The 12423-nt window shown below is 42.5% G+C and overlaps 2 protein-coding genes across 3 annotated transcripts; both read right to left on the reverse strand.

Annotated features, from left to right (window-relative positions):
- Positions 1-818: 818 nt before the first annotated feature.
- LOC104759677 (NAC domain-containing protein 16) lies at positions 819-3802 on the reverse strand. 2 transcript variants are annotated; one of them, XM_087494603.1, is made up of 6 exons: positions 3537-3776; positions 3270-3444; positions 2737-3014; positions 2294-2635; positions 1581-2178; positions 819-1344 (listed from the first exon to the last, which is right to left on the reverse strand). In XM_087494603.1, the coding sequence occupies exons 2-6, from the start codon at positions 3442-3444 to the stop codon at positions 986-988; spliced, it is 1752 nt and encodes a 583-aa protein (XP_087350729.1). In that variant the 5' UTR covers positions 3537-3776; the 3' UTR covers positions 819-985. The 2 variants fall into 2 exon arrangements, with proteins under 2 accessions (XP_087350729.1, XP_010480881.2); XM_010482579.2 differs by having other exon boundaries at positions 3270-3802.
- A 376-nt stretch (positions 3803-4178) lies between these two features.
- LOC109129924 (uncharacterized) lies at positions 4179-7761 on the reverse strand. Its single transcript, XM_087496492.1, has 6 exons — positions 6838-7761; positions 5504-6772; positions 5203-5399; positions 4966-5037; positions 4366-4924; positions 4179-4304 (listed from the first exon to the last, which is right to left on the reverse strand). The coding sequence occupies exons 1-6, from the start codon at positions 7759-7761 to the stop codon at positions 4179-4181; spliced, it is 3147 nt and encodes a 1048-aa protein (XP_087352618.1).
- Positions 7762-12423: the final 4662 nt, after the last annotated feature.

Below are 12423 nucleotides of genomic sequence, written 5' to 3' on the forward strand. Positions count from 1 at the left end.
CAATAACCTACTGTGGATTTGGATGAATAGTTCCATTTGCCCAGTGAGGGGCTAGGATCGATGCCCTGCAGGGCCAGCTTGGGGTCCGTTTGGGCGGCTAGCAGTGAGGCTAGCGGGCTAGCAGTGAGGCTAGCAGGGTCCACGGGACGGGTTGTCACATAAAAATCGATTTTTATGTGACAACCCGTCCCGCGGACCCCACTAGCCCACCGCTAGCTGCCCCAACGGACCGTCTGTGGACCCTGCTAGCCCACCACTAGCCGTCCAACAGACTCCAAGCTGGCCCTGCAGGGCATCGATCCTAACCCCTCACTGGGCAAATGGAACTATTCATCCAAATCCACAGTAGGTTATTGGTGCACCAGGCGTTCCTCGAACCCTGGTCCCCACCCTTTAACAACCTTCCCACAGGACAAGTTGCCACCAATTGACCTGCAGTATAGAGACCAGAGGTAATTAGATATGAGAGAGATTATTACATATGGTGGGAAATGGAGTATAGAGACCAGAGGTAATTAGATATGAATAGAAGGGTTTCGGGTTCCAAAGTAAATACTCATGTAAATTATACTATCAATATAAAATAACTAACATAGATGTAACTCATACAGTATTAAGAATTTAAAAATATAATAAACGTTTTTGCCCGTGCTGTAGCACGGGTTATCACCTAATATACAGCACGGGTTATCACCTAATATACTTTGACTTCAAAAACAAAGAAAAGTTAACAAACTTCAAATTATTGTGGCTCTGAACACCTATATGGGAATTAACGTCTCTGCCGAGGCCGTTTGATATGATAAAACCATAAGATATGCAAGCAAATCAAAGGCATCGTGAATTGAGAAAGGAAAAGTAAAAAGAAACCCCTTTAAAAATTATTTTTCTTAGCTCTTTCAAACTCTATACATAAATCAAAGATTCCATAACCACTAATGTCGATATGCTTTCTTCTAAACTTATCCTGAATCAAGAGCCTAGATCACGAGAGGCAGGGTCTTTCCATAACTCCAACGGTGGCTATGAACACCCAGAAGATGGCACACAAAGCACCCATAATTGATAGCAGAAGAAAACCTCTGTTACTGATACGCTTCTTTGCTACGGTGACTTTTCTACTAGTCACTGACGTTCCATTGAACCTGATGCGGCTGAAGCTAGACATACGCACAAAGGTCTGGTTAAGAGGACCCTCACAAGCAGAGGCTGGTGTTGAAGGTATCGATTCCAATAATTCCCACAGAGCTGATGAGAACTGGCTCTTTGTTCCACCACCATTTTGGCCTTCCTTGTTTTGAGCATTTACACTCACAGTAGGATTCATAGACTCAGGCATCACACCTAAGCAAATTGGTATGCACAAAGTATCAGTGAAAAGGCCTATAGGTTACTATGTTTCAAGATCTAAACAAAAGGGGATACCCAGAGTATTATGAGTAATCCGTATATACATTTCTTTGTTCAATTCAAAAACAAATGCAGAAAAAAAAAAAGCAGTTTTGCTTCATGGGAAATAACTTGGCAGACAACATAAGTGAATGCTCCAAGATGAGCATGAGTTTGAGACTTTTAAGTACCTGTTGAATGTGAAGTGAATACTCCAGAAGAAGATTGTGGTTGTTGGTCAAAGAGAGCAGCCTGACCATCTTTAAACCACATATTGTCAGTGAACTGATTAAGAGTTGTACTAGGATGCATGAAGTTATTCTGCTGGATGTCAAGGGTCTGGTCCAACTCTTGATAAAGGAATTGCTGCCTCTGGTCTGATGTGTTGTTAGCAAAATTACTCAGAGAAGACATATCTGTAGAAGTTCCCTGAAAAACAGGGTCTGCATCCAAAGACATGGAAATGTCATGGAACAATTGGTCGAATTCACTAATGTCACTGACTTCACCATTGTTCAAGAACTGTGTGGATATCTCAGTTGAAGAAGCTCCGAGTTCAGGGATCAGAAGATCATTCATTTCAATGAAGTCCTCCTTCTCAAAATCTAGAAGAGGTGCCATACCAGAGGTAGCCTCAAATGAATTTTCTGACTTCAGACCGGACTGAAAACTAGACTGCCTATTATATGGCTGGTTATTTGGCAAGAACACTCCAGTGTTCCGGGGGTCAACAAACTCTCCAGAAGAACTATTCAGCAATGTGCTCTGTATCTCTCCGGCGCTATTACCCTACAAATACAAGTATTCAGTTAGTGAAGGAAGCACAAAAATAAAAAAAGCCTAGCCAATAATATGTTGGTAGCAAAACCATAATATAACTCATAGCATGAGAGAAGAAACTGACCTGAGGAACACCAGTAAACCCGTTAAACTGTCTTGTAGTGACCCCGGGTGCATCTGGAATTTCATTGAGAAGGTTCTCGATGTCCTGTAACCGAACATTGACAGGATTGCAAAATTTAGTATCATCCATACGACGACAGTTGTCATAGTTGAACACAGGATCATCCATACGACGACAGTTGTCATAGTGGACCACAGCAGGATCATCCGGTACAGCAACGTTATCGCCCTCTTCACTATCACTATCAACCCATTCTTCTTCTTGGAACGGAGCACCATACTGTTCACCATTTTTGGGACCAGCCCCACTTTTCTTGTACAGCTTATAAAGAGCATAATATTCCTGAAGAAATAAGAAAAAGAAGCTTAGTTAACTACAAATTCATAATGAACTGAGGCCAGAAGATATAATTTTGACAAAGAGCAACAGATATATGATAATACCTTGGCGTTCTTACATCTCCCAAGTTCATCTTCATCCATTGTATACTCGTGCATCACCCAATCAGTCCGCTCACCATTAGGAGCCCGACCTCTATAGAAAACAAGAGTCTTCTTGAGTCCTACAGATCTTGAATTATACTCAATGACTCGATCCTTCCCTGTAGCCTTCCAATACCCAGTTACAGTGCCTCTACTTGACCTAGCTGCGTTTGGATACTTCCTATTCCTCGGAGTGAAAAAGAACCACTGTCTATCTCCCGTCTTCAACATCGACAGACCTGTACGTATATTCAGCCGTGTTAGAGAAGTTATTCCAACATACATAATAAATATTGCATAACATGAAACAAATTGGGAACCCAAACATTGTGAAAACAACAGAGGAAATGATTATAATATTCAAAATCAGAAGACTCAAACGGATGCAATAACAGAGGCTTACTAGTAATCACATAATCAACGAATCATCAACAACCCAAAACCTAATTGATCAGGATACATAAATTAGGTACAAAGAGGTTGCAAAAAGTTACCAGGCAATTCAGAAGGATCGACTTTGTAAACATCAACAACACCAATGGCATTGATACGAAGCTTTCTACCACAGATCTTCCTCTTGAGATAATAAACAACAAGCTCCTCATCAGTCGGGTGAAATCGAAACCCAGGTGCGCTAAACTTACCCGCTTTGAAACACGAATCAGCCATCTCCGATAAACAATCAGAATCGATTGGGGTCAACGACAAGTAAACCCTTAAAAAAAGAAAAAAAAAAAAAAAAAAAAACAGAACACACACACCCTTTCTCTTTCGCCTCTCACGAGTTTTTATCAGTGGAGACAAACGAGATCAAACCTACATAACACGGTGAAAGAAGAACAGCGGCGATCGAACGGAACAAGGGAGCGAGGATTGATGAAGATTTTCTAGGGTTTTTTTTGATCGGCGATAGAAGAAAGTTTTTTTTTTGGATTGAGTCAAAAGGAATGATTTGGTTTGGTTTTTTTTTTATGTGTCAGCTTCTGACTAAACGAAGTTTCGGAGAATCTGCTGGGCTTTTTGGCATACGTCCAAGTGGCCTACAGTTTTATTTATTTATTTGACTTTTAGGATGTTTTACCAACATCAAGTTGAATCCTACTTTTTTTTTTTTTTTTTTTTTTTTTCAACAAGAAAATTAACTCAAACGAGCCAATTTGGTGGAAAGTCGTTTACAAACAAAATATGGTGCGCACTTACACGCGCTTGGCGTGCCAAAGAGTCTGCCCTAACATTAGCATTACGCGGGACATAAACTAAAGAAAAAGAAGAAAACTCCTCCCTGTCCATCTTTATGTCGTCTAAATATGGTGCAAAGGCCGGCCATTCTTGAGGAGAAGACACCATCTTCACCAAGTCGGAACAGTCCGTGAGAAAAGTCACCTCCCGAAAATCATGTCCAATCATACAGCGCATGGCCCACCGAAAAGCTTCAACTTCAGCGTGTAGCGGGGAAAGACTGCACCTGTAATTGGTAGCTCCGAGAAGAGGAGACACTTGTTGTACAGAAGTACAACACCATCATGCACCTGAAAAAACATCGGACTCTTTCCAAGAGCCGTCAACAAAACATCGATATCCAGAAAACACCGAAGAAAGGGAATTGGGACATCCACGAGGCGTCCGAGCAGAAAAGGAAGGAGGTGACGGTCCCACGAAATCCCCCTCCTCTGTCTGAGCCAGAAACCAAGAGGCCGCCTCCCCTTCGGCCAACCGTACTACCTCATCAGGGTGTTCCGTATGGTTTTCAAAAACCTTGGCATTGCGTGCTTTCAAAATATACCACATAAGCCAAGGGAAAAAATCCACCTGTGAACCCGGGTTGTTCCGTCCTATAAAGTGATCCACATTAGCATAAATTGACTCTGTCGGAAAATGATGCGGACCCACCGGTACATGAGCCAGAGCCCAGGCCTGACGTGCAGGAGGACAAAGAAAAAGAACATGGTTAACAGTTTCTTCCTCCGCCCCGCACCTCGAACAACCAACATCACATGCAACACCACGCCGTCTCAGATTCGCCGAAACAGAAATACAACCAGTAAGAGCTTGCCACATGAAATGCTTTAATTTTGGTGGACACCGCACTTGCCAAACCCCGGCAAGGAGAGTGGTAATATCCGGCCCCGACCCAAATGCTTTGAAAAAGCTGGGAACACCCAGTCACACTGTGTCATACCCTGATTTAACCGAATATCTGCCAGACTTTGTAAAATGCCACCCCAAGGAATCCCCTTTCGGATAACTACTGAGAGGAATTGCCTGTATCAAAGGAACATCGACAGAATCGAAATGCTCGATAAGGCGATCCGTCGCCAAGTGCGCGTGGAAGGATCAATAAAATGAGATAAGGAAAGATTAGGATCTACAGGAGACCCGTTTTATAATGCTGGTCTTGGGGATTGGGCTGGAATCCAGGGATCTGACCATATATCAATGGTATCTCCCGAGCCAACCCGTTTAATAAGCCCTATATTCACCAAAGAGCGAGCAGAGACAATACTACTCCATCCATAGGAAGGGGAGTAGGACCGCAAAGGTTCCATTGGATTCAAATTCCGGTAGTACCTACTTTTAAAAACTCTGGCAAACAGAGAGTCCGGGAACTCAATCAGTCGCCATAACTGTTTAGCCAGTAATGCCGTATTGAAATCATCAACATTTCTGAAACCCAAACCACCTAACTGTTTGCTACTGCAGAGTTTGTCCCAAGCTAACCAATGTATACCCCCTCCTGACCAGAGGTACTCCACCAAAAATTAGCAACTGCACTTGTTAATTTGGACGTGATTGTTTTCGGTAAACGATAACAAGACATCACAAAACTCGGGACAGCAGTCGCAACTGACTTAACCATAACCTCTTTGCCCCCTTTTGATAACAATCTAGCCGTCCAACCAGTTGTGCGGCTCTGTAACCTATCCCGAACAAAAGAGAAGACCTTCGTCTTAGACCCCCCCAAACTCTCTGGTATACCTAAATATGAACCCATCCCACCCAGATTGGAAATTCCCAGAATCCCCTGCATCTCCAATCTAGCTGGATCATCAACCGTATGTCCAAACTGGAGTGAAGACTTTGCAAAATTTATCTGCTGTCCAGAAGCAGCCTCATACTGCTTTAAAATATCCAAAACAACTCCACACTGATCCTTATCTACCTTGCAGAAGAAGAGACTATCATCTGCAAACAACAAATGCGTTATAGGGGGACACTTGTTGGCCACCTTAATCCCCGTGATCCGCTTATCCGCTTCCGCTTTTCGAATATTCGCTATTAGAACCTCCGTGCAGAGAATAAACAGGTAAGGAGATAGGGGATCCCCCTGCCGTAATCCTCTCTCAGGTATAATCTGACCATGTGGCTGCCCAATAATTAAAACTTGATACTGAACCGAGGAGACACAGAACATTATCCATGAAATCCATTTTTCCGCAAAACCCATTCGGCGAAATAAAGCCCCAAGAAAACCCCACTCCACTCTATCATATGCCTTACTCATATCCGTCTTAATTGCCATAAACTTTCCCTTACAAGAGTTATTAGTCCGCAAACCATGAAACATCTCTTGAGCAATCAGAATGTTATCTGAGATCAAACGACCAGGAACAAAGGCAGACTGAGTTTCTGAGATTAAACGAGGTAAAATCGTCTTCAAACGATTACACAAAACCTTTGATAGAACCTTGTATCCCACATTGCATAAACTAATCGGACGTAACTCCGCCATTCGGGTCGGTTTTGTGACCTTGGGAATCAGGCATATATGTGTCTGATTCATCCCCGACTCGAAGGCGTTTTCCTCAAAGAAACTATTAACCAGAGAAACCAGATCTGTCTTGACCACTTCCCATGCCTTCTGGAAAAACAAAGCAGTCATTCCATCAGGGCCTGGAGCTTTATCTGGATGCATCATAAATAACGCCTTTCTGACTTCCGCCTCCGTTTCCGGAGCCGTTAATCGTTCATTATCCACTGCCGTAATAACGGATTTGACCTCCAACAAAACTTCGTCAAAACTTGACGGATTGATAGTGGAAAACAGGTCGCAAAATATGATACCGCGGTTTCTTTAACCGTTACGTCATCCATAGACCAAACATCATGCTTGTCGTAAAGACCGACAATCCTATTATGAGCCCGCCTTTGTTTGGTTTGGGCGTGAAAATACTTAGTATTCTTGTCACCCACCCGCATCCACCGGTTTCTACTTTTCAAATACCAATGCATCTCCTCATCCTTATATGCCTCCCTCAGGCGACCCGTTAACTCAGCGATTACCTCAGGGGATGTTGCATCATCAGCCTGGGCCGCCTCCAGTTCCTTTTTAATATCCTCGATTAACACCCTACCATACGGTGCCTGTTCTTTCCGCCAACGGGAAATCGCTCTCCTACAACTAACCACCTTGTTAACAAAACTCGGTGACCCCCGGACCGGTGGTGCACCCCATCCTGAGGAAATTGCCTCCATAAGCCCCTCCTTACCGACCCAACGACAGTCGAACATAAAGTTCCGCCGTCCCCTCGGCCGTTTGGCCCCAATACAACCAAGTAGAGGCATATGATCGGAGGCAACCCTGGGCAAGTATTCCGTGATTGTATCCGGAAATAAATCATACCAGTCCTCATTTCCCAAAGCCCTGTCTAAACGACATCTTATCGGTTTTTTGTCCCGCCACCCACGCCAGGAGAGACAATCCCCCAAATAGGGAAACTCTATAAATCCACAATCCTGGATCATCCCATTGAAAGAGAGAAAAGAGGAAGCATGACGTAATCGCCCCCCTCTTTTCTCGTGATTACCAGTGATTTCATTAAGATCGCCAATAATAAACCAAGGAGTTGTCTGAGAGGAACTAATTCGTACCAATCTTTCCCACACCAAATCTCGGTTCTTAGGAACCGGATCACCATACACAAATGTTAAAAAAATAGACTTTCCTTTGTAAACCGCTTCTACATCAATCATCCTATTAGATGCCATTAAAATCTCAACATTAAAATCATCTTTATTATAAAAAAGGGCCAAACCCCCACTACAACCAACAGGTTCCACAGTTTTTAAATTTTTATAGCCAAAATGGCCTACAACTTGTTCCAAAAAAGAAAAAGGTTGCTTTGTTTCCATAATGAATAAAAAGTCTGGTCTATGTTGAAACCATAGATCCCTAAGGTTTCCTATTGTAGCTTTGTTCCCTAGACCTTGACAATTCCAACTTAGTACATTCATTTAACTGGCTTTGGCTTTGGTGGCTTTCCCCCACCTGGGCCTCCCTTGACACCTTCCTGGGCCTTAGAGGCTTGTTCACCAGTACCCATTACAGAACCCTGCGGAGGACGAGTCCTCGGAGACAACAACAGTGCCGCATTACGTTTCTTTGCACATACACCCCGCAGCACCACAGCTTTCCCCTTCCTTCCCTTGTCACTCACATTGACCTTGACTGAGGCAGTCTGGGCGCCCTCCACACCCTCCTTACCCAATTCCTCCTCTGAAACCTCTCCCATATCTTGGTCAGTATTCACCTCCCCACCAGTGACCTCCACAGTCTGACCATCTCCCACCCCAATCTCTTCCGCCTCTTCCATAGCCAAAGACCCCTCAACCTCCATTGAAGGACTGACAATGAGTCTCTGCGAACCAAACTGTCCCACTAAATCTGGAGATGCAACCGCAGTGGGAACACTACCCTCAACCGAATCTACATTAACCGGAAGCAAACCAACACCCAACGGCATAACACCAACCTCTTGGAGTTTGTCCCTCGAGATCTCTTGAGCTGAGCTCTGATGTACAGGTTGCTCCCCCGGAGGAACCACAGCAAGAACCATCGTATCTCCCTGCACCCGCACCACAGGACCCACTGGCAGTGAATCATCACCCTCATCGCTACCTTGGAGAGGAGAAGACAAGAGATGTCCCTCCTCCGCATCCCCCTCCCCGCCTGCAGCGGACTCCTTCTGAACCACCACGTCACCCTTATCTTGAAACAATGCCTTCTTAGCAGTCCTCGACTGCTGATTCGCCAACTCCTGCTGACCCCGCTTAGACAAAATCACACCTATTGGATTTTTGCTTATTCCCATATCAACACTTGGTTGACCCTGTCCCCGTGAGACTTTTTGCTTTCCCCGCACATCTTGCGGTAAACCCATTCCAGAAGCATCCTTAGTGCGCGAAGAGCAACCCGTGATACGCTCTGGACGAACCTTTGCACCACCATAATTGGGACCCCGATGACCCCCTTTACCATGACCCCCTCCCCGTTTAGCCTCAGCCTGAACAGCTCCCTTGTAACTTAAAGCATTACCCTGGGCTTGTCCCACCCCAACATCCATTCTACCCCCATGGACCAGCGGCTTCTTAAGCAGAGGACATACGGAGACGTCGTGACACAGACTGAAGCAATGATCACACCAGCCATACAACCACTCATAATCCAACTTGACAATTGTAATCTCACCATTGAAGAATTCAATGTCCACCTCGAAGCAGATCGGCTTGAGTCCGTCAATAGTGACTTGCACTCTGCCACGATCAAGATCGACTCGCTCAACAATCCCCAGACCAGAACCTATATCACGAAAAGTGGGCTCTGCCCAGAACTGAATTGGTACATCCGACACTTGAACCCAGAACGTGATCGCCGAAGGATAAGCCGGATCCACCACCGGTGTCCAACGGACCAGAGAGAGCATCCAAGAGTCGAAATGGTATGGACCCTTCTTCAAAACTTGAACGAGGTTAGCTTCTTCATCGAAATCGAATTGAAACTTCCCTAAACCCAATTCAGCACCCACGACCCTACCCTCGACCTGCCAGATCCTTGGCATCATGATAAGCAGTGCCTTCATGTCCTGTAATTTAGGATTGAAGCACCGACCCACCACGGTCTTCGAGTATCCTGCGATGAGGTCCGAATTATCAAAATATGAAATTTTGATTTTCCATCGAGGTCTCACCGCCTCCGCCATATGATCGACCGAACCGTTTCCCACAAGACCGCTCTCTGACATGTCAACAAACCTCAAGCTCACCACTGAAACTGAAGGGTCGTCGAGAAGAAGAGAGACAAGAGAGATATGCAAAATACCCAAAACCAAAACAACCTCTTTAAGTACCATCCGGACTTCATTACCAAATCGAGACAGAGAGAAACAATCGCCACCACACTCTCGACAAGGAAACTCAGATCTCAACCTTCCAAAAACAACCCGATAGAAGCCGTCGAGATCTCGCTCCACCAGCGATTCCATATCTCTACCATAATAATACCAATAGATCGAATCAGATGAACAATGAAACCTCGGGATATAATAGCCCCCAGCCTTCCAAAATAGATCAAACTTGGTAATAAGGGATCTCTGAAGATCCCAAATAATCAAGATCAAATCCGAAAACAGCAATCGCCACACCCAGAGGAAGAAGTAATCACCGATATCCAGCGGATCTCGTGATCGAAATCTCTTAATCCCATTCAATCTGATACCTAAATCCACCAGAGAGATCCCCAAATCATGCCAAAGAAACCCCCGAATCATACAGAAATCAGACCCCAGCTTCAAAACCCTAATGTACCGTCGCCATTTCTATCGCCCTTGAGAGAGAATATTTTTGCCGAGATTTAAAGTTAGTTGTTACTAGTTTATTGACCTAAATTAAGTTGAATCCTACTATATTAATTGAATACTTATCAAACTAACATTTTAAAGAAAACCAAATATGACTCGAGTCTGTATATCACCTTACATAATCGCAAGGTATAAATAAAATAAATTTGTATTACAAAATTTGCAGAATGGTCATTAGTCAAAAATAATTTTTTTTTTTTTTTAAGAAGCAAACATCGACTCTAAAATAAATTACAACAAAGAAGAAAAAAAAACAATGATGCTTTAAAAAACAATTGATCGTGAAACAAAAAAATATTGAAATTTTTTTCGCAATATCTTTAGCCACTTTATTAGTAGAAACTGCTATTCGATGACCATCCCCCCATCTGTTAAACCTAGTTATTTACCTGATAACACCTTGACCAATTCTGATGGTTATTAGTTGCCTTTATCGCCGGATACATTGTCTGAGATTAATACCACTCGGATAATATGCAGGTTTTGTAAAGTCTAAAGTGCTTACAAAATGCAACATAGCGCATCACTTATCTATGCTTGGAAAAGCGTCTCTAGCATGAAACACTAACTCATCTCTTGTAATTAGTTAAGGAGCTATTAATCCATGGAGAAGCAATGTTACACTTCATAATATGTGGTAATGTTACATTTTATAACTTCCTCCAAATTAAGTAGATTTCTTCTTGCGGTCTAGATTCCATACTCGTGTTTTTGTTTGATCATCTTTCCCCTTGAAATGAGTCTTGTAGAGCTTTTAATACCATCTCGTTTTCCTTAACACAAAGTTATTTATATAAAACGATGAAATCAGCCGTTCACCCTCGCCCAACCATGCATTGATCCCCTTCCTATCACCCTCTCTAAGCTTGTGAACTCAATTACGATGGTAATTAATCTGGTTATTTTAAAATCCACATGACTAATTTTAAAATATGTGAGAATTTCTAAATTATATGTAGAATAATAAATCAATTAAAATTTATGAACCAACAACCTAAGTCTTTCCTCATTCACCACCGCATTTTTAGAACTGAGAGTGTTTTTTTATATATTGTTAGTTTGAAATCACTTTGGTTACATAGATGATACAACTTTTTTCAATACAACAAGGAAGATTTACTCAAATGTTATATATTTTAGGTAATATTACCAGAACCAACAAAACATCTTTTATTACTAAGATATTTCAGATATTTTCAAAATACCCAGTGTGTACTTGTTTTATGTTACAAAAAAAAATGTAATTAATAAAATGTCATTGCCACGTCAGAAATTGCTGACGTCAATTAAATAACTCAGCCGTAACGCGTTACAGAGGTAATGACGGCTGAGTTATGGTATGTTGCGACTGATTTATGGAAAAAACATTTGAGTTAGAGCGGACAGCTGACTTAGAGCATAACTTAGCCAAGAGTTACGGCTGACTTAATGAAATCTAGCTGAGTTATGCTATAACTCAGCCGTACTTACGGCTAAGTTTTTACCCGATGGTTGAATTGTCAAAATTTTGGCTGAGTTATCACTACGACACGGCTGAATTAACCTTTTCCGATTGGCTGAGATATGAACAGTGGCTGACTTATGAGATGTCGTTATGGCTGAGTTATGGTTAATCACTATAACTCAGCCATCATAAGCTGACTTATCGGATAACTCCGCCATTTTACGGCTGACTTAGTAGCAAAAGATTAATTACTAGAATATCATTCAGTTACGGATGACTTATTAAACGATACGGCTGAGTTACAAATTTTCAGTTGAGTTATGACATTAAGCGGCTGAGTTTTAATCTTGTTTGATGGCTGATTTAATTAGGCTGATCACTAGTAAATTTGTATCATATAGTTACATTTTCTTGCTACAAAAAATTAATAACAAATAATATCTATAAACTGTTACAAATTAGTGAGAAATTTTAAGTTAATAGTTATTGTAGCTAATTAGTTACTAAGTGTAACTACATAGTGACAAATAGTAACATACATAATTTGTAGAAAAAATGCTACATACTTAG

The sequence above is a fragment of the Camelina sativa genome, chromosome 17 (assembly GCF_030686135.1).
Source record: "Camelina sativa cultivar CO46 ecotype springtype chromosome 17, ASM3068613v1".
Classification (NCBI taxonomy): domain Eukaryota; kingdom Viridiplantae; phylum Streptophyta; class Magnoliopsida; order Brassicales; family Brassicaceae; genus Camelina; species Camelina sativa.

Bases quoted from the DNA above. Each gene is read 5' to 3' on its own strand.
- LOC104759677 (XM_010482579.2), bottom strand. From the start codon at position 3,444: ATGGCTGATTCGTGTTTCAAAGCGGGTAAGTTTAGCGCACCTGGGTTT. The intron at 2,636-2,736 runs GTATTATCATAT...TTATTTCTTCAG, and splicing joins GGAGATGTAAGAACGCCAAG to GAATATTATGCTCTTTATAA. The intron at 1,345-1,580 runs GTACTTAAAAGT...CAATTTGCTTAG, and splicing joins ATTCACTTCACATTCAACAG to GTGTGATGCCTGAGTCTATG.
- LOC109129924 (XM_087496492.1), bottom strand. From the start codon at position 7,761: ATGGCATCTAATAGGATGATTGATGTAGAAGCGGTTTACAAAGGAAAG. The intron at 5,400-5,503 runs GTATACATTGGT...CTGGCTAAACAG, and splicing joins GTACCTCTGGTCAGGAGGGG to TTATGGCGACTGATTGAGTT. The intron at 4,925-4,965 runs GTTAAATCAGGG...GGGTGTTCCCAG, and splicing joins CAAAGTCTGGCAGATATTCG to CTTTTTCAAAGCATTTGGGT.